General features: G+C 39.9%; 1 protein-coding gene across 1 annotated transcript in view; it reads right to left on the bottom strand.

Annotated features, from left to right (window-relative positions):
• Positions 1-25,560, bottom strand: part of lrrc39 (leucine rich repeat containing 39) — a 40,853-nt gene that overhangs the window by 3,072 nt on the left and 12,221 nt on the right. Inside the window, exons 5-8 of the mRNA XM_059984643.1 lie at positions 22,505-22,641; positions 12,060-12,205; positions 11,036-11,188; positions 9,858-9,991 (exon numbers count right to left, since the gene is read on the bottom strand). Coding sequence (XP_059840626.1) covers positions 9,858-9,991; positions 11,036-11,188; positions 12,060-12,205; positions 22,505-22,641 — 570 coding nt within the window. The remainder of the gene's footprint in view (positions 1-9,857; positions 9,992-11,035; positions 11,189-12,059; positions 12,206-22,504; positions 22,642-25,560) is intronic.

The following is a 25,560-nucleotide window of genomic DNA, read 5'->3' as shown; positions in this document are numbered from 1 at the left end:
CAGAGGTGAGCATACTTCTATCCAGGATCTCTCTGTATTTAACAGCATTCATCTTCCCATCAATCCTGACCAGATTCTCCATCCCTTTTGCTGAAAAGCATCCCCATAGAATGATGCTACCTCCACTATACAGTAGGAACGGAGTTACCTGGCAAATGCACATTACTAGATTTACACTACATGTACCATTTAGTGTTAAGGCCAAAATATTTCACAAGTCCTTCTTCCACATCTTTACAGTATCTGTTAAGTGATGCTTTGCAAAGTCTTTATGGACAGGACTTTTTTTTATCCTGGAATTTTTCCTTGCCAATTTTCCATAAATTACTTTTTATGCAAGGCCTTGGAGATTGAGGAGCCATGAAATTTCATCTTCAGTTGCAGCCACAGGCTTCTGCAGCTCAGAGTGACTTGAATGCTCATCTGTCTTCATTTTGGTTTGGTCTTTGAAACTCTACCATTGTAAGCAGGTGATGCTCCAATTTTCTACATAAACAACTTGGGCAAGTTGGTATGGTAATATACAATATTGCATCTGAGGAAAGTTAATGTAGTAATTACAAAGGGGGCTATTACTTTTTCAGCCTCACTATTTTGGTTTTTAATTTTAAGTACATTGTTGACAGATTTTGGAATTTTTCTTTTAATTTAGCATGATGCTTGATGTTTTATAGATTAGCTCAAAAGATCAAAATTTATGCTTTGAATTTAGAAAATGGACAAAACATGAAAAGAGTTATGTGAGCTGAATATTTTCTGAAGGCAGAGTTGCTTGGTGGTGTCAAACAGTTTCCTCATGTTGCCACACCCTGCTCCTTTTTCTGCTTCTGCCAGGCTTAACTCTATGTAACTGTGCTTATCTGCTGTAGTGCTGCTCTTCTTCTCTGCATGCTGCCTATGTGCTTTCCCGTTTCCCATTCTAGTCCTGTTGTTATTCGTAATTGCTTTCTTCTGCCTCCTTGCCTTGATCATGTGGAATGTTTCAGTTGAAATCCATTCTTCCTGCTGGTTCTTTTTAGCACCTAGTAGTTCTCGACATGTCCTTAACTTTCTGCCATTTGTTGTGTAGATCCTCTCATGCAATTCTTGTAACACTGGAATTTGTTGCTGAGGGCCAGTTTGAATGTTTCTTGGGACTGCATGGTACTTAAAATGCTGTTGTTGAATCTGTGCCTTGTTCCATCCAATTCTTCAGTTGAGTTTCAGCTTCTCAACCAAGAATTGGTAGTCCAATGTGACATCTGCTCCTCTCCTTACTCTGACATCTTGAAGTGGTCTCCTGCATTTCATGGGTATACAGATATGGTCCATTTGGTTCTTTGTTTATATGGTTGGGTGACACCCAGATGTTCTTGTGAATTCTTTTATGGGGAAAGATGCTCCCTCCAAAGACCATGTTATTCAATGTACACATGTAGGCAAAATGCTGTCCATTCTCATCGTACCCATTCCATGTGTTGCCATCACATCTTTGTAGCCAGTGTTAGCCAATCCTATTTTTACATTGAAGTCTTCTATGAGAATGTTAATCTCTCTCTCAGGATGCACTACTTGAATGTTCTGGAGTCTGCTGTAGAAATCATCCTTGTTTTCTTTGTCACTATCTTTAGTGGGCGCATAACATACATGACGTTTATCTTGATTTTTCTCTTTGTACTAAAAGATGCCGAGATGACTTGGGGACCATGGGCTTCCTATCCTATCATGTCCTTTGTATTACTTTTGATAGCACTAGTGCCACTCCATGTGTATGTGGGACAGCATCTTCCTCATGCCCTGAATAAAGCATCAGTTCCCCTGTCAACAGCTGCCTCTGCTTATAGTACTGTCCATCTTGTCTCACTGGTGCCAAACAGGCTCTGATTGTCGTTCTTCATTTCAGCCTCCACTTGCACTGTCTTTCCACTTTTGTACATTGCCTTTACATTCCATGTTCCTGTAGTGTTCTCGTGCAGTGTGTTGAAACTCTGACTAAACACTGTTAAACTGGAGCCAGTGAAGACAGAGATGCAGTAAGATTGACTGTTTACTGTACACTCTTCCACATTAATGTATGGTGAAAACTGTTGATAATACAAAATATATACAGTCTGTTTCATTCTTGAGACCACATGCACTTTTTTCTTTCAGCGAGTGTCTTCAGCCACCCAGGAGAGGGAGGGGGTCACGTCAAACCACCACCGGGCTCGAGCCGACCCCGCATTTGAAATTGAAAAGCCACCATGCGCGCTGCTCTAATCGCCGCTTCCTTTAACAGAATCCACATTATTTTTACTTCAAATACTGTCATGTGAACTTACGGCGTTGCTTCTATAATGTTTCTTTACAGGTAGACATGGAGCTCTTTACGTTCATGCTGCACGCATGGCCCCCACCTTTCCACCTTCTCCAAACCAGAAGTTACCCCCCAAGACGCGGCAAAACCGGAGGTGACGTCATCACATGCCGCGGTATACCATAGGCAATGAATTTTATCTTTAACCTTAACTAGAAAATAGTTACAAACATTATTTAAAGCAGAAACCCAACAAAGCTAAACAAATGCATCAAGGGCAACACACTCCCCGCCTGACTTGTGATGTCACTATGAACATGGTATAGAACTTTAGTCTCTAGATCAGTCTTTGGGAAGAAGTAGAACGACCTCTGCGACTGGTCTTAGGTAAGTTTTCACATCACCTTGGTCAGTAGTTTATAATTTGACCTTCCTGACATGTCCATCCCTACCAGGGAATATGACAGTGATTCTGACCATTGGCCAGCAGTTGCGGACGATCTGCTTGTCCCTGAGCAGGACTAGATCTCCAACTTGAAGGATCCTGCAAGGTTCTGTCCACTTTTGTCTGTGTTGCAACAAAGGTAGGTATTCGTGGCTCCAACACGTCCAGAACTGACTTGCATGAGCCTGAAGCTGTCTCCATTGCTTCGTGTACAAGTCTTTGAAGTCTCCAGGTGGAGGGGGAACTCCTGCCTTCTGTGTAAGGAGCATTGACGGCGAGAGTATGAAGGGGCTTACCGGGTCTGAAGACACAGGTAGGAGTGGTCACACATTTATAATGGCTGGGACCTCTGCCATTAGTGTGCACAGTATTTCATGGGTCAGACGGGTGCATTGCTGAAGAAACATTGAATCAAGGATTCTTCTGGCAATACCAATCATCTGCTCCCAAGAGCCTCCCGTGTGAGAGTTGTGTGGTGTGTTGAATTCCCAGTTGCATCCCTGCTCACTGAGGTACCTTTGCACCATTTTGTCCATCCCAAGCTCCTTGGACGCTCCAACAAAGTTTGTGCCGCAATCAGATCTTAACTGTTTTGCAGGGCCTCTTAGTGCAAAGAAGTGCCTGAGAGTGTTAATGCAGCTGGATATATCTGAAGATTCAATTACCTCGATATGTACAGCTCTTGAACTCATGCAGCTGAACATGATGGCCCACCGTTTGCTCTCTGCTTGTCTTCCTCTGGTGCATCTAGTGGTGACAGTCCAAGGACCAAATACATTGAACCCCACATATGTAAAAGGAGGGCAGGCTTTGAGGCGTTCTGGTGGGAGGGCTGCCATACATTGAACTTCCAGCTTCCCTCGTGGTTTGCAGCAGGTAACACATTTGTGGAGTACTGAATTGGTTAGTGTTTTGCCTCCCAAGATCCACAGTCCCACTGCCCTGATTGCTCCCTCCGTCAGGTGACAGCTTTGATGCCTTACCTGTTCATGATGATGGCATGTGAGCAGTAAGGACACGTGGCTGTCTTTGGGCGGGATTACTGGGCTCTTTTCTGCAGCTGATAGGTGAGAGTCTATTAACCGGCCTCCAATGCAAATGAGATCGTTCTTCAGGATCGGGCTGAGCTTCCTCAAACGACTGTCCTTTGGTATTGGTTTATTAGCTTGGAGGGCTGAAAGCTTCTTTGCAAAGGCTGCTCTTTGAGTTGCTTTAAGGATGACATCCTTTACCTGGGCCAATTCGTCCGCAGTGCGAGGTAAGCCACATTTGTGCCATCCTTTACATTCACTATTTTGGGGTGAGTGTTTGTGGGATCTGGAGATGTGGATGAGGAACACAAATCCTCTCATTAAGGAGTTCAGGGTGGAGAACCGCTGAAAGCGGTCATTGGTACATATTGGTTTTTGCAGGTTGGTGGCACAGGTTTGTATTTGCGGCTGAATTTCCAAGTCTCGGGTTCAATCAGCTCAAATGTCTGGCTCGTTTGTGTTTTTTCTGCTGGTGACTGATGAGCAGGAAGGAAGGTCCAGTGAACCAGGGAGTCTGCACCAAACGGGATGCAGGTAAGGATCTCGATGCATGTTCTTCAGGGTTTTCCTCTGTGCGTACATAATGCCATTGTTCAGGCTTCGAGGACGGTCGGATGCGTTGAACTCTATTATGAGCTTACACGTAGAAACATTTTGATTCATTATAGATGTAGCCAAGCACTACTTTGCTGTCTGTGTAGAACTTGGTGTCATCCAGCTCTAGGTCTAGCTCGTTCTGGATAAGATCTGCCCTTTCCACAGCTGGGACAGCTGCACACAGTTCAAGCCTTAGAATTGTAGGCTCGGACTGAGGTGCCTGCTTCACCTTACCAGTTACAAATCCTACTTCAACTTGACCATCCTTCCAAACTACTTTTAAGTAAGCCACAGCACCGATGGCCTTGGTTGATGCATCTGAGAACACACAATTCTCTGTGCGCAGCCTCGGTGAGTGGGGTTGCAGTGTACCTACACGGGACGTGAAGCTGTTTTAGGTCTTGAAGTGAGTCTCTCCAAGCCTCCCATCTCCTTAGTTTATTTTCTGGTAGCAGAGTGTCCCAGTCAGCTCGGATGTGTTCTCTGAGGAGAGCTCTTCCCTGGATCGCAACCGGTGCCAGTACACCCAGGGGATCGAAAACACTGTTGACAGTGGAGAGAACTCCATGGTTCGTGAATGGTTGGTTTGTGGTCAGCATGGAGAATGTGAATGTGTCAGTCATGATCTTCCAAAGGAGACCCAAACTCCTTTGTGTGAGTGTAGTTTCTCTACCTAGATCTAGATCCTTGATTGCTGGAGCACAGTCATCAGGTGGGCAGGCCTCCACAACTGCCTGCTCTATGTTATTTGACAAGCGCTGGCGTGGTTCTCTGAACGGTAGTGGGGTGACCCAGTTGTTTGCTTCGTCTCTAAAGACCTTGGTGTCCATTATTTTTAAGAAGATGGTGTCTTCCACTGTTGGAGTGAGGTTATTGTCGTGCTTGGTTTGGGCAAAGACTGTCTCAGTGTCTTCTCAGTTACTTTACTATGCTTGTGCTTTTGTTGTGCTTCCTTGATACACATAACGCATGTGCAGGGCTGAAAGGTTGAATGGCGGCCACTATCTAGCACGTTAGTCTTGAGTGTGTTAACTGTCGGTTTGTATATGTTGTCAGGACACACCTCTCCTATCACCACCCAGCCCAGATCCAGACGTTGGGCAAAGGGGGCATTGTGTGGTCCATTGACCTGCTGCCTGACTTTGTGCACCCTAAGAACGTTTCTTCCGAGTAGCAGGAGTATTTCTGCTTCTGGATCCAGTTCTGAGATGTGCTTGGCAATGTGGTGGAGATGCGGCTGGTGTAGCACTGCGTTTGGCGTCGGAATCTCGGATCGATTATTCAAGATCTTGTTGCACTCCAAGAATGGGGGGAGGCAGATGACAACTTTACCATCCAGCGACTCAAGCTGGAAGCCTTCTGCCTTCCTGCCAGATGTTTCTGCGATGCCAGAGCAAGTTCTGAGGTAGTATGGAAATGGAGTACTCTCTACACTAAACAACTCGAAGAACTCTGGTCTGACTAGTGAGCGGTTGCTCTGGTCATCCAGAATTACACAGGCTTTGATGGCCTTGTCTTTGGCTCCCTTAGCGTATACCTTAGTGAGGCAGATCTTTGAACACGAACGGCTTTACTGATCTGAACCGCAAACTTCTGTGCAGCTCAAGCTGACAACAGTTGTATCAGGGTGATCCTCTCCCTCTCTGCCGTCCTCTTGAGAGGGTGAAGGAGCCTCAGCGGTTTGCGGTGACGGGCTGGGATGCATGGCCACATCGTGATTAGTGCTGTTGCATTTTGAGCACTTTACGGGGAACGTACACTCTTTAGCGAGGTGGGAGGTAGAGGAACAGCACTTAAAACATATTCTTTTTTTCCTTGAGAAGGGCCTTTCTTTCGTCAAAGGGTTTGTTTCTAAACATACTGCATTTTTGAGGGGGTGGGGTTTGTTGTGCAATGGACAATTCTTGCTAGGGTCATTGTTGGTTGTGGAGACTTTGGTTTTATGCACTGAGACAGGTTTATTGATGTCAAAATTGTTTGAAATAGATTTGATTGGTTTGATGTGAGTTGTGGTGCTACCTTGATTCATGAAGCTAGGGTCGTTTCGCCTCCTTGCGCACAAACCTACTAAAATACTTAAAGGGAGGGAATCTACCACCATTCTCTTCCTTGTACTCTGAGCCAATAGACACCCACCTTTCCTGCAGCCCAAATGGAAGTTTGTCCACAATTGGTTCAATCCCGTGTGAAGTATCTAGATATAACAGGCCAGTTAAATAGCTGTCGTCTTTAGCACCTTCAATCTCCAAGAGTAAATCTCTGAGTTCTCTTAGTTTAGTGTGGTCCTTGGCCACCCTAGGAAAATTGTCCAGCCATTGAAATAGCGCCCTTTCAATAATTTCAGGGGCTGCATAGCACTCCCGAAGTCTCTCCCATGCTTTGCGTAAGGCTAGCTTGGGGTCGTTGACGTACACTGAGCATATGCGTTTCACCTGTTCACTTGATTCCTTTCCCAGCCATTTAGTCATAAGGTACAACTCTTGGGTTGCTGTGAGCTGGACTCTGCAGGCTGCACTGGCGAATGAGTACCGTGCACGATAATTTTCAAGCTTATCGTCAAACTGGTTCAGTCCTGAATTGACGAGGTCTCGTTGTGCTAAATACTGTGCCAAGGGTTCTGCTGCAGGTGGCGTGCTGGCTGGAGGAATATGTTGGGGGGCATATGACTGAGCGTGTACATTCATGATGGGATTTGCTGTTCTGACTTCAGCCTTTGTCTCTGCTCTTGGCAGATCTGGTAAGTTTGGCGTCAGGAAGTATTTGTAGTCGGCCCTTTCATACTTGAGTTCGTTGCAAGGTTGCAATTGTGAGTTGTCTTCCCCAGGTGGATGCGATGCAACGAAGGTTCCCTGAGATTTCACATGAGATGGGATGCCAATAGGCAAGTATGGAGAGGAAGGACAAATCTGCAGGTCAATTTGAGATTGGACATATACGCTGGTGCGTTCCAATTTGGCCCTTTCTGATGCATATTTTACTGCTTCATCTAGAACGTGTATTTCTTCACCATTTTCCAACACTTCTGCTTCTACCATGGCTGCATCAGCTTCTCATTGTAGCATCAGCGCTTCTAACTCTGCATCTATCCTTGCCTTTTCCCTCTAGTTTTCAGTTTCTCTGGTAGCCTTTTCCATTTTCAGTTTTGCTTCTTGGTTAGCGTGTGACGCTCGCACCTTGGCGGCTTCTGCTTTAGCTCTAGGGAGGGCAGCCACACTTGCCGATGTCCTACTGCTCTTGGCGTTGGATGCCAACATCTTGATCGCAAAGACATCGTACCACTTGTCAAAACACCTAATGATGACACCTTTTTGCTGTAGTGTTCTCATGCAGTGCGTTGAAACTCTGACTAAACACCAAGTTAAACTAAAAACAATGAAGACAGAGTCACAGTAAGATGAACTCTTCCACATTAATGTATGGTGAAAACTGTTGATAAAATAATACAAAATATATACATTCTAGGTTTCATTCTTGACACCACGTGCACTCTTTTAGCGAGTGTCTTCAGCCACCCAGGGGAGGGAAGGGGTCACGTCAAACCACTGCTGGGCTCGAGCCAAATCTGCATTTGAAATTGAAAAGCTGCCACGTGTGCTGCTCCAACCGCCGCTTCCTTTAACAGAATCTGCGTTAATATTTTCATTTCAAATACTGTCATATGAACTTACAGCGTTGCTTCTATAATGTTTCTTTGTGGGTAGACACGGAGCTCTTTACGTTCATTCTGCACGCATGGCCCCCACCTTTCCACCTTCTCCAAACCAGAAGTTACCCCCCAAGACGCGGCAAAACCGGAGGTGACGTCATCACATGCTGCGATATACCATAGGCAATGAATTTTATCTTTAACCTTAACTAGAAAATAGTTACAAACAAATTATTTAATGTGGAAACCCAACAAAGCTAAACAAATGCCTCAAGGGCAACAGTTCCAATGATGATGGTCCTGGTTGATAGAAGGTCCTGTGGCTTAAATGAGCTTGTGGCTTTCAACACATGACTTAATATGTCTTCCAGGCAAAGATCTTTCCTCTCCCAGGGATGAGGTCTTTGGAGCTTCTGGTGCCATTTCTGTAGCTCTGGGTTTTACAAGATAGGGTTGTTGACGCTTGTACACACTGGGCTTGTACTCGCTGGAATTAAGGAGATTAAGAGGGGATCTGATTGCAACATATAAGATTATTAAGGGATTGGACAAGATAGAGGCAGGAAGTATGTTCCAGATGCTGGGAGAGTCCAGTACCAGAGGGCATGGTTTGAGAATAAGGGGTAGGTCATTTAGGACAGAGTTAAGGAAAAACTACTTCTCCCAGAGAGTTGTGGGGGTCTGGAATGCACTGCCTCAGAAGGTAGTGGAGGCCAATTCTCTGGATACTTTCAAGAAGGAGCTAGATAGGTATAGGGAAATCAAGGGATATGGGGACAAGGCAGGAACCAGGTATTGATAGTAGATGATCAGCCATGATCTCAGAATGGTGGTGCAGGCTCGAAGGGCCAAATGGTCTACTTCTACACCTATTGTCTATTGACCCCAGCCCTAACCTTCCTCCTTTCGCAGCCAAGCTTGGGACGCTACAATTTAATTTTCCAGCACTGGGTTCCTTCACAACGTTTGGTTTACCAGACATTACTCATTTAACACACTCAGATATTCAAAAAATTCTGCTACAGTGTATTTACACCTGGACTTGAGCCAACAGAGCCTAAACCCACCTGGATAATGTATAGAAAATCCACTTTTCTCTGGCACAACATCTGATTTAGCCAGTGCTGGTTACTACTTAAGTTACATCTGCTTACATACGTAAAAGCCCTGACTGGTTACATATAGCCTTCATGTTAAATACACAGAATAAGACAAAGAACCAAATCAATATGTTGAAAAATGTCAATGTTCTTCAAGCAACTGTAGCATACAAATGAGGGGAAGAGATGAACAACAACTATTTAAGACTGGAAAAAAGAACAAATAGAAATTCCATATGTTTAATTATGTCAGGAATAAAATACATATTAACAATGCAATGCCATATAGCCAATTAGAATAATGATATTTTCCTTCAATATTGGCATGACACTCGTGTTAGTTGAAATTTGGATGTACCAATCTGCATTTAAGAAATTGTTTCCCAATGAAGTTTTGTGTGTTCAATGTCATCTAACAAGAGACAGGAGATTTTCTTACTTCACTACACATTTTGTTCCTAGTCAGAACCCTGATATTTGTTTTTCTCTGATTCATTCAGCTGCATTTAAGTTTAATTTATAGGCACAGTTTAATGAAGATTTAGCATTATTAAGCAGGGTAACTGTTTGATATAATGCAGGTTGTAACACTGTCTATTAATGCTGACAATTGTATGGTTGATTTACAATAATCAAAGTTAAATGTTTTTAATGTTGAGTCAGTCTGCTGTGACAGCTTAAAAAATAGAACTTTAAATATTTACACTTTTACTAAATTGTGCGAAACAAATGTAAATTGAAAATACAATTTCCTTTCACTCACAGTTTTTTAATTCCTTTATATAGGCTTGCATGAACTCTATTCCAAACAATTCACGGTCTTCCTCCTCTTCAGGGCTTGCACACGCAGGTAGGGTTACTTTTAGCTGAAGTGGATTGTCTCTCAGATTCACAAACCTTTAACATACATTAACAATATCAGTGGGTAATTTTTTTTTTTGCTCAGCAAGATCAGTTTTTTTAAAATAAAGGATATAGCTAAAATTTGTAATCATGAATGCCTATATCAAATAGCATTCCAGAATTCTTATACAGCACCCTGGTTTTCTCTTTATCAAGGCTATTTAGAGTTGGTCAAAACCTAAACCTTATCGATTATAGGTGGGGAAAACAGAAGCAAAAGGCAGTGCTCACTCAAATACTAGTATTTTGCTGTATTTCAATGCCTTGTTTGGAAACTTATCTTTCCATCACAGTTTGCTAAGCCATTCAGAGGGGGTAGCCAGTGCTAAACTTTCTAACAGAAATAGGGCTGTTAGCACTAAGTCATAGGCTAACACCACACAATCTGTATTTCCAGAAAACAAAAGGTCCACTTGTTTAGTTTAAACAATTATGGTTCACAACCCAGATAAAAGAACATATAATTCTCAAAGAAAAATGTCTCTTAAATGCAGAAAAATGACAATGAAAAGTGATGAAATTATAGAAAAATAATAGTAAAAGCTGTGCACAGAGGGAACTGGAAAAGTTTTCAAGAGACATTGCAGCATATAGTAGTACTTCTTCCCAATACAGGTCTTAATAAATAACATACAAATGGCACATCGACGGCAGATCAGGTATGACTTTAATGGAAAATAAGGAAATCCCAGCCATTTTAATGATTTTTTTCCTACACAGAGGAAAAGGGAAAAACAACCAAGGCAGTGTAATGAGAGGAAATAAGCTTGAAATTTGTTATACTAAATAAAAAGATGAGATGTATAGCCAGGAATTGATGGGTCTATCCTAGACTTTTAAAAGAAATTGATGAGAAAATTAAAGACATAACAAAGTTCCCTGCATTCAAATATTATGTATGTCCGTGTGAAGAACCTACTGGTTTGGCCTTCAACCTTTATTCTCATCAAGTCATTAATTTTCTACCAGGTAAAATGAATTAGCTAGAAATTACTGATTACCAAGTTCATATAGAACAAATAGATTCTAGTACTTTACCTCAAATTGATCATTTCTTCCATACAAATTGGGATTATCTTCAGCTTGTTGCTTGTTAGAACCAGAGTGCTGAGATTTTTCAATTGACTTATGGTCTCTGGCAAGTGAGTGATTTTATTTCTCTGTAGCCAAATCGTGTGCAGATTTTCCATTCTTTAAGTAGAAAAATAAGACGGCATTTTAGTAAATAAATGCTATGTACATTACTGCTTTTAGAAATTCTGATGGCTTTGTGTAGATACTTTTGTAGGTTTTCACCTGTCATCCACTGCACAACATTATATTTTTTGTACCCTGCTATTGTCAGAGCCCTGAAACACCATCAACCCCACTGGGTTCTCTCTAGACACATTGCTTGACCTGTTGAGTATTTTCAGCTTTTACAGGTTTCCCCCACCCCTCCAGATTCGCCATCATTTGCAGTTTTTTTGTTAACTTTTTATTACTGTGACATTTGTAATGCTCTGTTGAATTCAACTCTATACTTCAACATTTTTTTTTGTTTTACTTCTAGCGATTACAAACAGTGATATTTCTAGCAAGACTTCCAGAAAGCTGAAATTAGAATTTTCTTCTTGATTACTGTGCCTTATTTGTAATTTTTTTTTCCTTTTTTTAATTTTTTTTAATTCCCCCCACCCCTCCCCCCCCCTGTAATTGTTATTGGTTGATCCAGAGCATTTTAGTTCAACAGGAAAAAAGGAGAAATTAACTTTTACTGTGGGACTGTTATCCTCTCTCTTTACCAAGATTCCTAAAGCTGGATTGAAAAAGAAAGAGGAAACAGTCATTTGGTTTTGCCACAACAATGATATATACAGAAAGAGAAATTAGTTTTACTTGGAGGATCAAAATGATGTATTAACTGAGCATGTAAAGACGATGTGAAAATAGAAGACTTCTAAAGGAAAAATTGGCAGAAATAACTGAATGAAATGCAAAGTGGACTGTATTAACACTTAAATGTGATTGGTAAATTTGGAAGAAATTGAGAAAATTAGTTCCCCAAGATCCTCTTTGTTACCTAGCCATGTCATCCGGAAGCTCCTGAAGTTTGTTGCTGCCCATGTCTAACCATTCCAGTGCAGGCATATTCAGAACAGCCAAGGGGACTGCAGTAAACCGGTTCATGGACAGGTCGAGATGGTAGAGCCTCTGCAGTTGGGACAACTAAGCAAGTGAAGGACATTTACAAGAAGAAAATTTAATCCTACACTTCCTTTCTCAACAATTGCAAAAACAAAAAAAAAACAATCATAGCTAACATTAACAAAACAAATTTTATTATCTAGCCCTAAATCTTCATAGTGAACCATTGCACATGAAACAAATTTTGCATGGAGGCTAGGGTCAAAAGACAATGTAGTTTGTTTGGAGCAGATTTTGTGCTCATTCCATGTGCTCCATTGAACATGAGGTGATATGGACCCATGATCTGAGTTGTTAGGCCAATTACATAACCATATTCAGTGTGTGAATGTTTACAAATTTGTGCACAGGTTATTTTTAAATCAATTATCCTTAGCTGTTAACTAGTTTATATAGCAATGACCAATCTGAAAGAGTGTTCAAAGAACCAACATGTTAAATTGAGTTGCTAGGATACATCTAATCATTTCCAAGTTCATTACATTCATTGCATAATAGTGCCATTTAAACCCATTTATTCTTGGCATTCAACTTCCTGTGAGATACCAGTGTCCAGAAATTCATTTGGACCAGCCATATAAATACTGCAATTATAACTGCAGATTACATGCTGGGTATCACACAGCAACTGGCTCATCTCCTGAGCCCTGCAAAGCCTTCCTACCATCAACAAACACAAGTCATCACTGATAGAATAAGCCCTACATACTTTATTGTCACTAAACAATTGATACTAGAGCGTACAATCATCACAGCGATATTTGATTCTGCGTTTCATGCTCCCTGAAGTACAAATCGAATTAAATATAATAAAAATTTAAATAATAAATCATAATTAGAAAATAGAAAAGGGTAAGGTGGTGCAAGTCAGGTCCGGATATTTGGAAGGTACGGCCCAGATGCCTAATGAGCTTTATCTCCATCAACATTCAAACTTGATTTCATCTAAGGCAAGGTAGTCCACTTGATTGGCATCTTATGTACAGCCATAAATATTGATTCCTTCCATCTCCGATGCACAGTGCCCACAGTTTTCCCTCCAACAATATCTTGCCTGAGTTTCTCCACATGCATACCCTAAATCCATGACTGCTAATACCCAGAACAAGGGCAGTGGGCAAGGGAATGCTGCAACCTTTACATTCCCTTTCGTGTTACTAACTGTCCTGACTTCAGGAAGGAGAGAATGGAGGCAGCAGCAGAAAAGGTAAGCAGCTTCAAGTTCCTGAGTATCAACATCTCAGAGGATCTATCCTGGGCTCAACATACTGATGCAATCACAAAAAACCACAATAGTAGCTATACTTTATTAGAAGTTTGAGGAGATCTGGTATGTCACCAAAGCCTTCTAGAGATACCCCATGGAGAACATTCTGACTGGTTGCATTACTGCCTGCTATGGAGCCTCTAATGCACAGGATCACAAGAGGCTGTAGAGGGTTGTGGACTTAGCCAACTCCAAACAAGCCTCCCCACCTTCAAGGACACCTCCTAAAGGTGGTGCTTCCAAGTAGGCAGCATCCATCATCAAGTACCTTCACCATGTCCCAGATGATGGATGCTGCCCTCTTCTCATTACTACCATCAGGAAGGAGGCTCAGGAGCCTGAAGAAGTTTTGGGAACAGCTTTTCCCCTCCACCATCAGATTTCTGAATGCTGTGTGAATCCATAAACACTGCCTCATTGTTTCAGCTTTGCATAATTTTTTTGTTGTAGGATTATTTTTTATATGTCTTGCACGGTAGTGCAGCCACAAAACAACTAATTTCATGACATACGTCAGTGATAATGATTCTCATTCCATCAGTAGGTCTCTATCCTGGAAGATTCTACCCACCAGCATTGTGGGACTACCTTCATCCAGCAGCTCCCCAGGCCCTTCTCAAGAGCAATAGGATTGGACATTAATTATCTACAACACAAAAATAGATTAAAAAAGAAAAATATTGAAAAGACTGTAGATTCTAGAAATTCTAACATAAAAGGTCAAATTAATATTTCTGCTCAACACTATCCTAGCTGCTTTTAAATAGATATTGTTTGGTGTCAGGTGAATACAGTAGTTTCAGCAATGTTTAGAATTTGGACTTTTTGTATGAATTTGCTGAAGCATTTATGTCGGTCCAAACTAAGATACAAAACTTCATTTCTACCAGTTGTCTAGAAAGGAGCTGTGAGAACGCATTGGAGTGCATAATCCCCCTTCCTGAGATTTCATTCCAAAGTACAGAATGGTTACAGTAGCGAGGCAAATTACTTAGTCAAGTCCAGTCAGTTAGTATCATTACAAACTTTCTCCAGGATTCTGCAAATAATTATTTCAGATATTTATCCAGGTTCCTGTTAAACACCACAATTCATATTGCCTCTCCAAAGACACCTGGCAATGCATTCCAGGATATAATCAGTCACTGCAAAAAAAAATCCTCATGCCATTTGTTGTTTGCCAATTATCATCATTCTATGTGACTTCTATGCCAATGGAGATAGTTCCTCTGTTCTCAGGAGCTTAAACACTTCTATCATTTAGAGTCATATAACACTAACCCATCTAGTCCATGCCTAACTATTTCCTAGAACCATTGACCTGCACCCCGGCCATAGACCTCCAACACAACTTCCATTGCCAGCTCATCCACACACTCATCACTCTCTGAGTGAAGATGTTGACCTATTTACGATTTACGATTTATGTCAATGATTTAGATGAGGGCATTGAAAACTATATCAGCAAGTTTGCTGACGATACTAAACTGGGTGGCAGTGTGACATGCGAAGAGGACGTTAGGAGAATACAGGGAGACTTGGATAGGCTGAGTGAGTGCGCAGATACTTGGCAGATGTCATTCAATGTGAATAAATGTGAAGTTATCCACTTTGGAAGCAGGAACAAGAGGGCAGAGTATTGTCTGAACGGTGTAGAGTTAGGTAAGGGAGAAATGCAAAGAGACCTAGGAGTCCTAGTTCACCAGTCAATGAAGGTGAATGAGCAAGTGCAACAGGCAGTGAAGAGGGCAAATGGAATGTTGGCCTTTGTTACAAGGGGAATTGAATACAAGAGCAAGGATGTTCTTTTGCATTTGTACAGGGCCCTGGTGAGACCACACCTGGAATATTGTGTACAGTTTTGGTCTCCAGGTTTAAGGAAGGACATTCTGGCAATTGAGGAAGTGCAGCGTAGATTCACTAGGTTGATTCCTGGGATGGCAGGGCTGTCTTACGCAGAGAGATTGGAGAGATTGGGCTTGTACACGCTGGAATTGAGGAGATTGAGAGGGGAACTGATTGAAACGTTTAAGATAATTAAAGGATTTGATAGGATTGAGGCAGGAAATATGTTCCAGATGTTGGGAGAGTCCAGTACCAGAGGGCATGGATTGAGAATAAGAGGTCAGTTATTTAAAACAGAGTTGAGGAAGAGCTTCTTCTCCCAGAGAGTTGTGGAGGTGTGGAATGCACTGCCTCGGAAGACGGTGGAGGCCAATTCTCTGGATGCTTTCAAGAAGGAGCTGGATAGATATCTGATGGATAGGGGAATCAAGGGATATGGGGACAAGGCAGGGACTGAGTATTGATAGTGAATGATCAGCCATGATCTCAGAATGGCGGTGCAGACTGGAGGGGCCGAATGGTCTACTTCTGCACCTATTGTCTATTGTCTATTATTTCCCTTAAACATTTCACCTTTCACCCTTAATCCATGACCTCCAGTTGTAGTCTTACCCAGCCTCCCTGGGAAAAAGCCTGCTTGTATATACCCTATCTATACCCCTCAAAATTTTATACACCTCTATCAAATCTCCCCTCTTCTCCTACACTCCATGGGGAAGAAGTCCTAACTTATTCATCCTTCCCTATAACTCTGTCCTCAAGTCCTGGCAAAATCCTTATAGATTTTCTCTGCATGCTTTCATTCTTAGTGATATCTTTCCTGTTGGTAGATGACCAAAAATGCACACAATACTTTAAATCCGGCCTCACCAATGTCTTATACAACTTCAACAAAACATCTCAATCCCTGTACTCAATACTTTGACTTATGAAGGCCTGTATGCCAAAAGCTTTCTTTATGACCTTGTCTCCTGTGATGCCACTTTCTTTTTTTTATGTTAATTTTATTTGGATAAGGTATCAGGAAGTATTACACAAACTTTTTTACATATAAAACCTCCATTTTTTATATATGTATAAATCTATATATATATATACACACACACAAGTGTGTATTTATACATTCACAAGAATACACTGAGAAGATATTTAAAAAAATAATTTTAAAAGGGACATAAAATAGGTAACATAGTGGGAATAAAAAAGAATATATAATTATATAATTAGGCACTTAAATAGATTTTTATGTGCAATTGTAATCCCACACTATTAAACTAAATAATAATAGTTGTTAAAAAAAAGTAATAATAGTGGTTGAATAATAATTTCCATTTGTCTCTTCTGGTCCATTTCTTTCTAGTCCAAAATATTGTGTGTAACCCTATAACTTCCATGGTAGGTGTTTGTATCCTAACACATTCAGGTTTGCTCCTACCTACAGACATACTTATCCAATCCCTGTTTACTTACTTCATTTTATCACTTTTTCCCAAATCCTTTTATTTACTTGTGTGAATTCTGCATTTTCCAGAAATAGAACAGTGAACATTCAAACCAAGGGAGCTTACGTGAAGACTATTATTATGCTGTTGAGGAAAGCAGTATGAACCATTAGAAGAGTCATCTAAAGTTTGCTGGCATTGGGGTTATAAATTCAATCCATTTATTCCAAATTTGATAAAATTTTTCTTCTTGAATTCTCAGGGAGTAAGTCATCTTTTCCATTTTAAATATTTCCAAAATAATTTCATGCCGGTCTTCTGAAGTTTAGCCACTTTCTGGTGATTGATTTCTTATTTGCCTCTAAAAGGGTCTGCAGCAGCTTTATAGCCTTCTTCTGTTCCAAAAATAATACATGCCTCAAATAGAGAGTCACAAAGTCCAGAGGTATCTGTATATTAAATACTTTAATAAATGTTCTGTGAATACCTTTCCAATATAAACTTAATTTAGGGCAGTCCCAAAAATTATGGAAATGATTTGCCTCCTTGGAGCCACACCTTCTCCAACACACCTGATTTGTGTCTTTCTATTTTTCCTATTATAGGTTCTTGATGTATCTTACAATATTTTTCCAGCAATGTTCTCTCCAAACCAAAGAGTTAGTTGAAGACCACTGAAAGCTGCATATTTTTCCCCAAACCTCCTCTGAAAGTGCCAACCTCGCTTCTTTCTCCCACTTCTCTTTAATATACAATGTGTTTTCATTTTTGGCATGAGAGAGGGCATTATATAATCGAGAAATTGATTTACTTGGTATTGAGCTATAAGCTGATTTCAGAATTTTAAGAAGTTCTAATTCTGCCGTTGATTAGTCTGTACATCTGCAATTCTGGTTAAAGTAGTGTTGTACTTGAAGGTACCTAAAAAAAAAATCGTCGTGTTCTAGGCCGTGTTTGTCCTACAGGGATTGAAAACTTCGTAATGCACTTTTATGTGTGAATGAGAGATAGATTGTAAGACCTTTCTTTCTCCATAGTTCAAATCTTTTATCTCCTCTGCTGGGAAGGAATTCAGTATCATAAGCACACCATCTGAAAAATTTTAACATGTAGATTGCACGTGAATTAACCAACTTCTGCCATACTTTTAGTGTGAAGTTTATCCAGCTGTTTTTAATCTTTTCCAATTGGGCCATCAATCCTTTGTCCGCAATTGAGGCCTGTAGAGGAAAACTGTCAATCAATCCAAATTCTATTTCCTTCCATCTAGCCTTGTATTCCCCATTACACCAATATAACTGACGGGTTATCTGTGAAGCATAAACAGCGAGCAAGTGCCATACCTCCTCCTTCCTTTACTAACTGTAATGTGTTAAATCAGATTCGAGGTTTCTTTCCTTGCCAGATAAAGCGGGAAATCCATTTGTCCCATTCCCTAAATTGATTATCGTCTACCTTCACAGGTAAACTCCAGAAAAAGTAAAGTAACCGAGGGAGAATATGCATTTCTATGGAATTTATCCTTGAATTTAGAAAAAGAGTATAAGATTCCATCTACGTATATCTGATTTTATCTCTGACACCAATGGCCCATAATTTACCTATGACAACTTTGAAAGATCTTTTGGCAGGGTTATTCCTAAATATTTTAATGATTTAGCTTCCCACTTAAGATCATATGTTTCCTGCAATTTTTTTGGATGCTGTAGGGACATAAGCTGTGTTTTCTTCACATTAATTTTATAACCTGATATTTTCCCAAACTCATCCAACAGTGTAAACAATTCTATGAATGATTTTTCTGGTTCACTCAAATAGATGTCTGTGAATAGCGCCACCTTCTGTTCAATCCCTGCCACCTTGATACCTTTTACAATTTTGCTCTGTCGTATTAGTTGGACAAGAGGTTCAATGTATAGTGCAAACAGGAGGGGGGGAAATTGGGCATCCCTGTCTCGTTCCTCTCTCTAAAATTCAAGAGTCAGGGAGGTCCCTGTTTATCTTAATTCGAGCTGTAGGGCTGTCATTTAAAGTCCGGATTACTTTAATAAACTTCTTGAAAGCCGAATCTTCCTAACAGTTTGTATAGGAATACCCATCTAACTGAATCAAAAGCTTTCTCGGTGTCTAATCCCACTACCATTGCCTCTGCACCGTTCTTAGCAACCTGTTCTAATATGTGTAAAGTACTCCTTATATTGTCCTGAGTTTGTCTTTGCTGGACGAATCCAGTCTGGTCTAAGTGGATGAGGCCAGGTAGAAGCTTTTCCAGTCTATGAGCTAATATAGATGTAAATAATTTGTAATCCAAATTAAGGATACTGACTGGCCGGTAATTACCGTACTCTAGTTTACCTTTACCCTCTTTGGGAATGACTGAGATAATCACCTCTCTCCAAGAAGGTGGAATTTCTCCTCTCTGTAAGACCCAATTAAAGGTGTTAAGTAATAACTTCAGCGATTTGTACCACTGAGGTAAACCAATCAGAGCCTGGAGACTTTCCAGCCTTTAATCTAGAGATGGCCACATTCAGGTCTTTGGTAGTTACTGGTTCTAATAAGCATTCATTCTGTAAATCTGTGAGCTTGGGTAGTTCTAAACAATTCAGGAAAGTGTCTACATGGGACTCATTGGAGTTCCGGGGTTGAGAATACATCTCTCGATAATATGTTTCAAAACTCTCTTGAATTTTCCCTATTGTACGCACCAAATTTCTTGGTGTTCACCTGGCGGAGAATCTCACCTGGACCCTCAACACCAGCTCCATAGCAAAGAAAGCCCAGCAACGTCTTTACTTTCTGCGAAGGCTGAGGAAAGTCCACCTCCCACACCCCCTATCCTCATCACATTCTACATTGGGTTGTATCGAGAGTATCCTGAGCAGCTGCATCACTGACTGGTTCGGAAATTGCACCATCTCGGATCGCCAGACCCTGCAGCGGATAGTGAGGTCAGCTGAGATCATCGGGGTCTCTCTTCCCACCATCACAGACATTTACACTACACGCTACATCTGCAAAGGAAACAGCATTATGAAGGACCCCATGCACCCATCATACAGTCTCTTCTCCCTCCTGCCATCTGGGAAAAAGGCTCCGAAGCATTCAGGCTCTCACAACCAAATTATATAACAGCTTCTTCCCCCAAGCTATCAGACTCCTGAATACCCAGAGCCTGGACTGACACCTTGCCCTACTGTCCTGTTTATTATTTATTGTAATGCCTGCACTGTTTTTGTGCACTTTATGCAGTCCTGTGTAGGTCTGTAGTCCAGTGTAGCTTTCTCTGTTGTTTTTTTACGTAGTTCAGTCTAGCTTTTGTACTGTGTCATGTAACACCATGGTCCTGAGAAACATTGTCTCATTTTTACTATGCACTGTACCAGCATTTATGGTTGAAATGACAATAAAATTTGAATTGACTTGACTTGAATTGTATTGTCTGCTTGTTGTTTATTTAACTTATATGCTAACAATCTAGCTGATTTAGCTCCTACTTCATAATTCTTTTGTTTCAGGTAAAGAAAATTTCTTTGAGCTTCCAATGTACAAATATCATCAATTTCACTTTGCAATTTCTTAATTTCCTGTTTTAAATTAAAATTAATTGTGTTACTATCGACAGCTTGAAGTTGTTTTAACTTTCCTTGAAGATCTGCTAGTTCTTGTGCTTTAAATTTTTTTCACATGAGTAGTAATGGAAATTATTTTTCCTTTCAGTACAGCTTTCAATGTATCCCATAAGATCACTGGTGATGTTTGTCCCATGTCATTAAGGTCTAGGTATTCTTTGATTTCTCCCCTTAATCCCTCCATTACTTTCAGGTTATTGAGTATCTGTGAATTTAACCTCCTCAGTGTTTTCCTCATTTTCCTTTCCAAAATTAGAGACATAGAGATTGGGCTATAGTCTGACAGATCAATTGCTGCAAAGTTACACTCTTTTATCCTGAATCTGTCTATATTAAATATAAAAAAATATTCTATCCTTGAGTAAGCTGAATGAGGGAAAGAGTAATGTGTATTGTCTCTACTAGTGGGGTGTAATTCCCTCCACACATCTACTATTCCCAGCAAATCCATCAATGATTTCACTTTCCTAGTCAGAGGTTTGTTCTGAATAACTGTTCCTGAAGATTACTATCTGCAGATTACTATCCATTGAGAGCTGGCCATTAGGTCAAAAATGTGTCTATAGAATGACCATTCACTACCTGGTGGAGCATAAACATACAGAAATATTATTTCAGTCCCTTCTATTCTTCCTGTAATCCTTATAAATCGTTCATCCTTGTCTTTAGTCTCTGAAATATGTTCATAGTTAAGAGCACTTGATATTAAAGTAGCTACTCCTCTTCTGTGGCTCGGTTTATATGATGAATAAAATACATACTTAAAGCTCATTCTTTTTAATTTTGCATGTTCAGATTGACTCGTGCATTTCCTGAAGGAAAGCTATTTGTGCCCTCTCTTTTTTCAATTTAGACATAATCTTATTTCTCTTAATTGGATTCAGAACCCCATTAACATTATAGGAATTATTTTTACAGGTTCAATTTGTAATTTTCTCTAGTAGAAAAGAAAACACTCTCCTTTTCTAAACAAATGGTAAGCAATCCCTTCTTAACAGTAAATCAGAACACAAAACCAAACCCTAGGCATCTTTGAATGTAGAACATTTGAAAATTTTGATACCACTTTCAAGGAATTAGGAATCTCTACTCCCTGATCCCTTTGTTTACTTTGGAGCTACACCTTCCCCAAGGAGATCAGCCCCAGCTTCTCCAGCCATCCACTCAACTCCTCATCTCTAGAATCAATTCAGAAAATTTCTCTGCATTTGCTCCAAAACCTTCAATTCTTTCCAAAAATGTGACACACCCAGAACTGGATACAACACTCCATTTGTAACATTTTGTAACAGCATCTTACAGAAGTCCATCTCAACTTCCTTTGCTCTTACACTCTATTCCCCCGTTTATAAGTGCAAAATCCCGTCATTTTTCTTGTACCCTTTTATAATAGTACCCTCTAATTTCAATTGTCTCTTCATTCTTCCCATTTCACACATCTCAGTATTACATTTCATCTGCCACTTACCCCCCTGTCCTAACCCCTATTCTGTCATCTGCAGATTTGAAAATTATACTCTGCTTGTAGATATCCAAGTCATAAGTGTATTAAAAAGAGTAATGCCATTATATTGTTTATCTTAGTGCACATTATATCACTTCCCTCCAGTCCTAAAATCTTATCACAGATACCTTTAACCAATTTCTATCTGTGCTGCTACAGCCCATTTGATTTGATAGCCTTCCCACTGTGTGGCACTTACCAAAGTTCAGAAATATCACATAACTGTATTTCCTCACACTGAGAATATATTGAGATTTGCACACATTTTGGACATTGAGTCACAGAACATTCACTGATTTGATGTTATACTAGAAGTAGATGTATTAAATGAACTTCAAAATCCTAAAAGTCCTCCTCACCCAGGGGCCACACAAACCCTTTCATTAATAAGAAGTCTCAGGAAAATACCCAAAAATAGTGCACTTGTAATCATGGTTCTTAAACTGCAAACATTTGCCAAAGAACTCTGACATTTACACATAATTAAAGATGGCACCATTCTGCTACATAACTGATAGAGGACAAATTCCGGATACTTCTGTGCATGAAAGTACATTTAAGCAGCCTGCAGTAACCTTGAGTTTCGTTTTTCTCCAATACAAAGAAGTGAGAAAAAGAAGCAGCACTTGCCTGTTCAGGTAAATCACAGAGATCTCTGTTTACAGCTAGGTCCAGTTTCTCCAGGTTTACGCAGCTAGCAAGCTCTTGAGGTACTTGCCGTAGTCTGTTGTAGCTCACGTACAGCTCCCGCAGTTTGGTCAGTTGACCTGTATGGGAAGAGAGCGATAATCTGAAGTTCAGCTGCTGCTGTTACCATTTAATCTTCATTATATTAAGAAATTTAAAAAAGCTGAAGTAATTTGTTCTGAAGCTACAAAATTAGCATTTAATAGCATAGAAATTGTTGCAGAGTTTCTTACATAAAGCCTCCCTACAAATTTTTAAATTTTCAAAAGGACTTTTCAAACTATTAAGTTCACAATTAGGGCATTTTAATTCAGCAATTGATGCTCACAGCTAAATATATCAACTAGATCAAATAATATCTATATTAAAAATATGAATCTATTTTAAGCAAATGATGTGAGTAAACATTTTGATTTGTAATGTGATTATGTTTAGAACTGCCCAATTTCTTAGCAAAGTCATAACTGATTTCTTTCATGTCTCACTGGGATAAATCTAGTTTAATCAATCACATTTCTCTAAATTGCTACCTTCAACAATGATTAAGACTAAGTGTGCATAATGACTTATTGTAGTTTGGCCTTATATTTATTCTGAAGTCTGCAGCACACTGTACTACACTATTAGTAGTCTCAAAATATTGTCATGAAAGTAATGTTAATAGAGCAACAGAACCAAACCAAATGAGAAAATACACTCCACAGGATACACTGAACTGCAGTCTGATCTGACATCCACTGGGATAATGCTAGGTTACGATCTCCATAAGGCTGATAATGGAGGTAAGTGAGGGGTGTTTGTAAAAGCTGATTGAGGAAGAGCAAATTTAGCAGTAATAGCCAGTAACATTTAATCGCAAACCAGCTTTCACTGGCTAGAATCACTCAAAGAACTTTCACAAACTATCAAGAGGTAACTGGTGTTTGTACAAATCTTACAGGAGACCACCCTCAGTAAGAACAGGGAGGGGAAATTACGTTGAATAGATTCATCATATTGAGCACCGTTAAAAATAGTGTATTCCAAATATTGATGTGGTATTCTGTTGGAATAAAGCTTGCATCATTGAATAATGGCTGTTAGTCATCAAGGACAACCTCTCGGGCACTGGCCTGGATTCCTCTCTCAGCCTGTAACTGAGATAAACAAACCAGCACTGTGGTCTGCTGAGAGAGTGACAGAAGCTGGATAGAGAAAAGATCATCTGACCAATCCAACAGATTCCTTTGCTGACATCGTCCAACTGCTTTTGGCATTCAACTTCACTCGCCCCATCACTGAACTGTTCCCACACATATGGGTTCACTTTCAAGGACTCATATTCTTGATGGTTATTGCTTATGTGTTTATTATTACTACTTTTTCCTCTCTTTTTGTATTTGTACAGTTTGTTGTCCTTTGCACATTGGTTGTTTGTTCTATCCTATCGGGTCCAGTCTTTCATTGATTTTATAGTGTTTCTTGCATTTACTGTGAATGCCTGCAGGGTTGTATATAGATAGATACTTTATTGATCCCAAAGGAAATTAGCCTCACAGTAGCATTATAAGTGCACAGATATATTAGAAGGGAAGTGAAAAAGAATTTTAAAAGTATATGTACTTTGCTAATAAGTTTACTTTGAACTTTATTTTTATCTGCTGGATCTTAAGCCTGAGTAAAATGGTAATGTGGCAACAGATTCATGTAAAGGGATTTGATCATACAGTTGCTGTACTAAAACCACAGGTTTGTACTTCATGTACATGCACAATTTTGGCATACACCTTTGATGATCAATCAACAGTATTGCCAGAGATGGCTTTATTGAATAATATAATTATTTCCCTTGTAAGAACAACATCAAGGCATTTCACTTGCCTTTACAGGTAACAGGACATGCTCATTAGCTTTGTAAAAACAAACATCTACAAGTAGAGGCAAACATTATAAAGCAAGCAGATCACAGAGCTTCATTAGTGGCCAGTTAAGCCCCACAGAGCAATTTGAGGAAAATTCCTGGCACCATATTTTGAGGAAAGCAATAGGCCAAAGAAATAGCACAAAAGATGATTGTTTCAGTTTTGAGATAACATTGAAAAAGTTAGACCTGTTCTCATATAAACAGAAGTCAGGAAGTCTAAATGTGATATTGAACTTCATTTGGACACGGCCCAAGAGAGGACCAAGATCCAAAGATAATATTTGAAAGGCGCTGTCTGGAAAAAGTTAATAAAAGCTCATTGTTCCCTTAAATTAGGAACTTACAGGTTCAAAGAAAATTCAGGTCAAGTATCCCTTATCAAAAATGCTTTGGACCAGGAATATTTCAAATTTTTGATTTTTTTGAATTTTGGAATATATAATGAGATAGCTTGAGATTGCCATCATTTCCGACTCTGAATTTATGTGCTACCAGTAAGCAGTTGGTCTTTAACCTGTTCTTCACACACATGTACTGATACAGCCATTCAGCATGTTAGATTATCATCAGCAAAGATCTTGGCAAGCTCACTGAATTTCTGTTGCTTCATGATCAACAGATGCTTTATCTTTAAAATTTTAATGTCATAGCTTTTCTTATATTTCTGTAACTAGTCTGCTGAATATTCACAATTACCTTCAATTTTCAGTTCATCTTGATAGATCTTTGTTTGTTTCATGATCAGAGTATCATTAAGTGCAAATGTTCAATCTGATGCTGTCAAATCTACTACAATACAAATGATCAAGATCTTCATTTTTCTCTTTGTGCAGTTTTCTTTCCTATTTTTCATTAACTTCTGTTCATTACATATCTGAGGTCACTTCTCAGAACTGTCTATGGTGCACAGAGACCTGAGCATTGACTGGGAATTTTCCCAGCACCTTGTGGAATTTTTCATTTGTGACGTCAAGTCAGCATAAAAAAAAAATTGGTTTTCCGTTTGGGAATTTCAGGTAAGCGGTACTCTGCCTGTAGTAGTATTTTGCACAAAATCGTGACTAATTTATATAATAATCACAATTCACATTTATTG

Source organism: Hypanus sabinus, chromosome 11 (assembly GCF_030144855.1).
Source record: "Hypanus sabinus isolate sHypSab1 chromosome 11, sHypSab1.hap1, whole genome shotgun sequence".
In the NCBI taxonomy this organism is placed as follows: Eukaryota; Metazoa; Chordata; class Chondrichthyes; order Myliobatiformes; family Dasyatidae; genus Hypanus; species Hypanus sabinus.
Note: the sequence above shows the minus strand (reverse complement) of the source record. Positions and strands in the feature narration are given on the sequence as shown.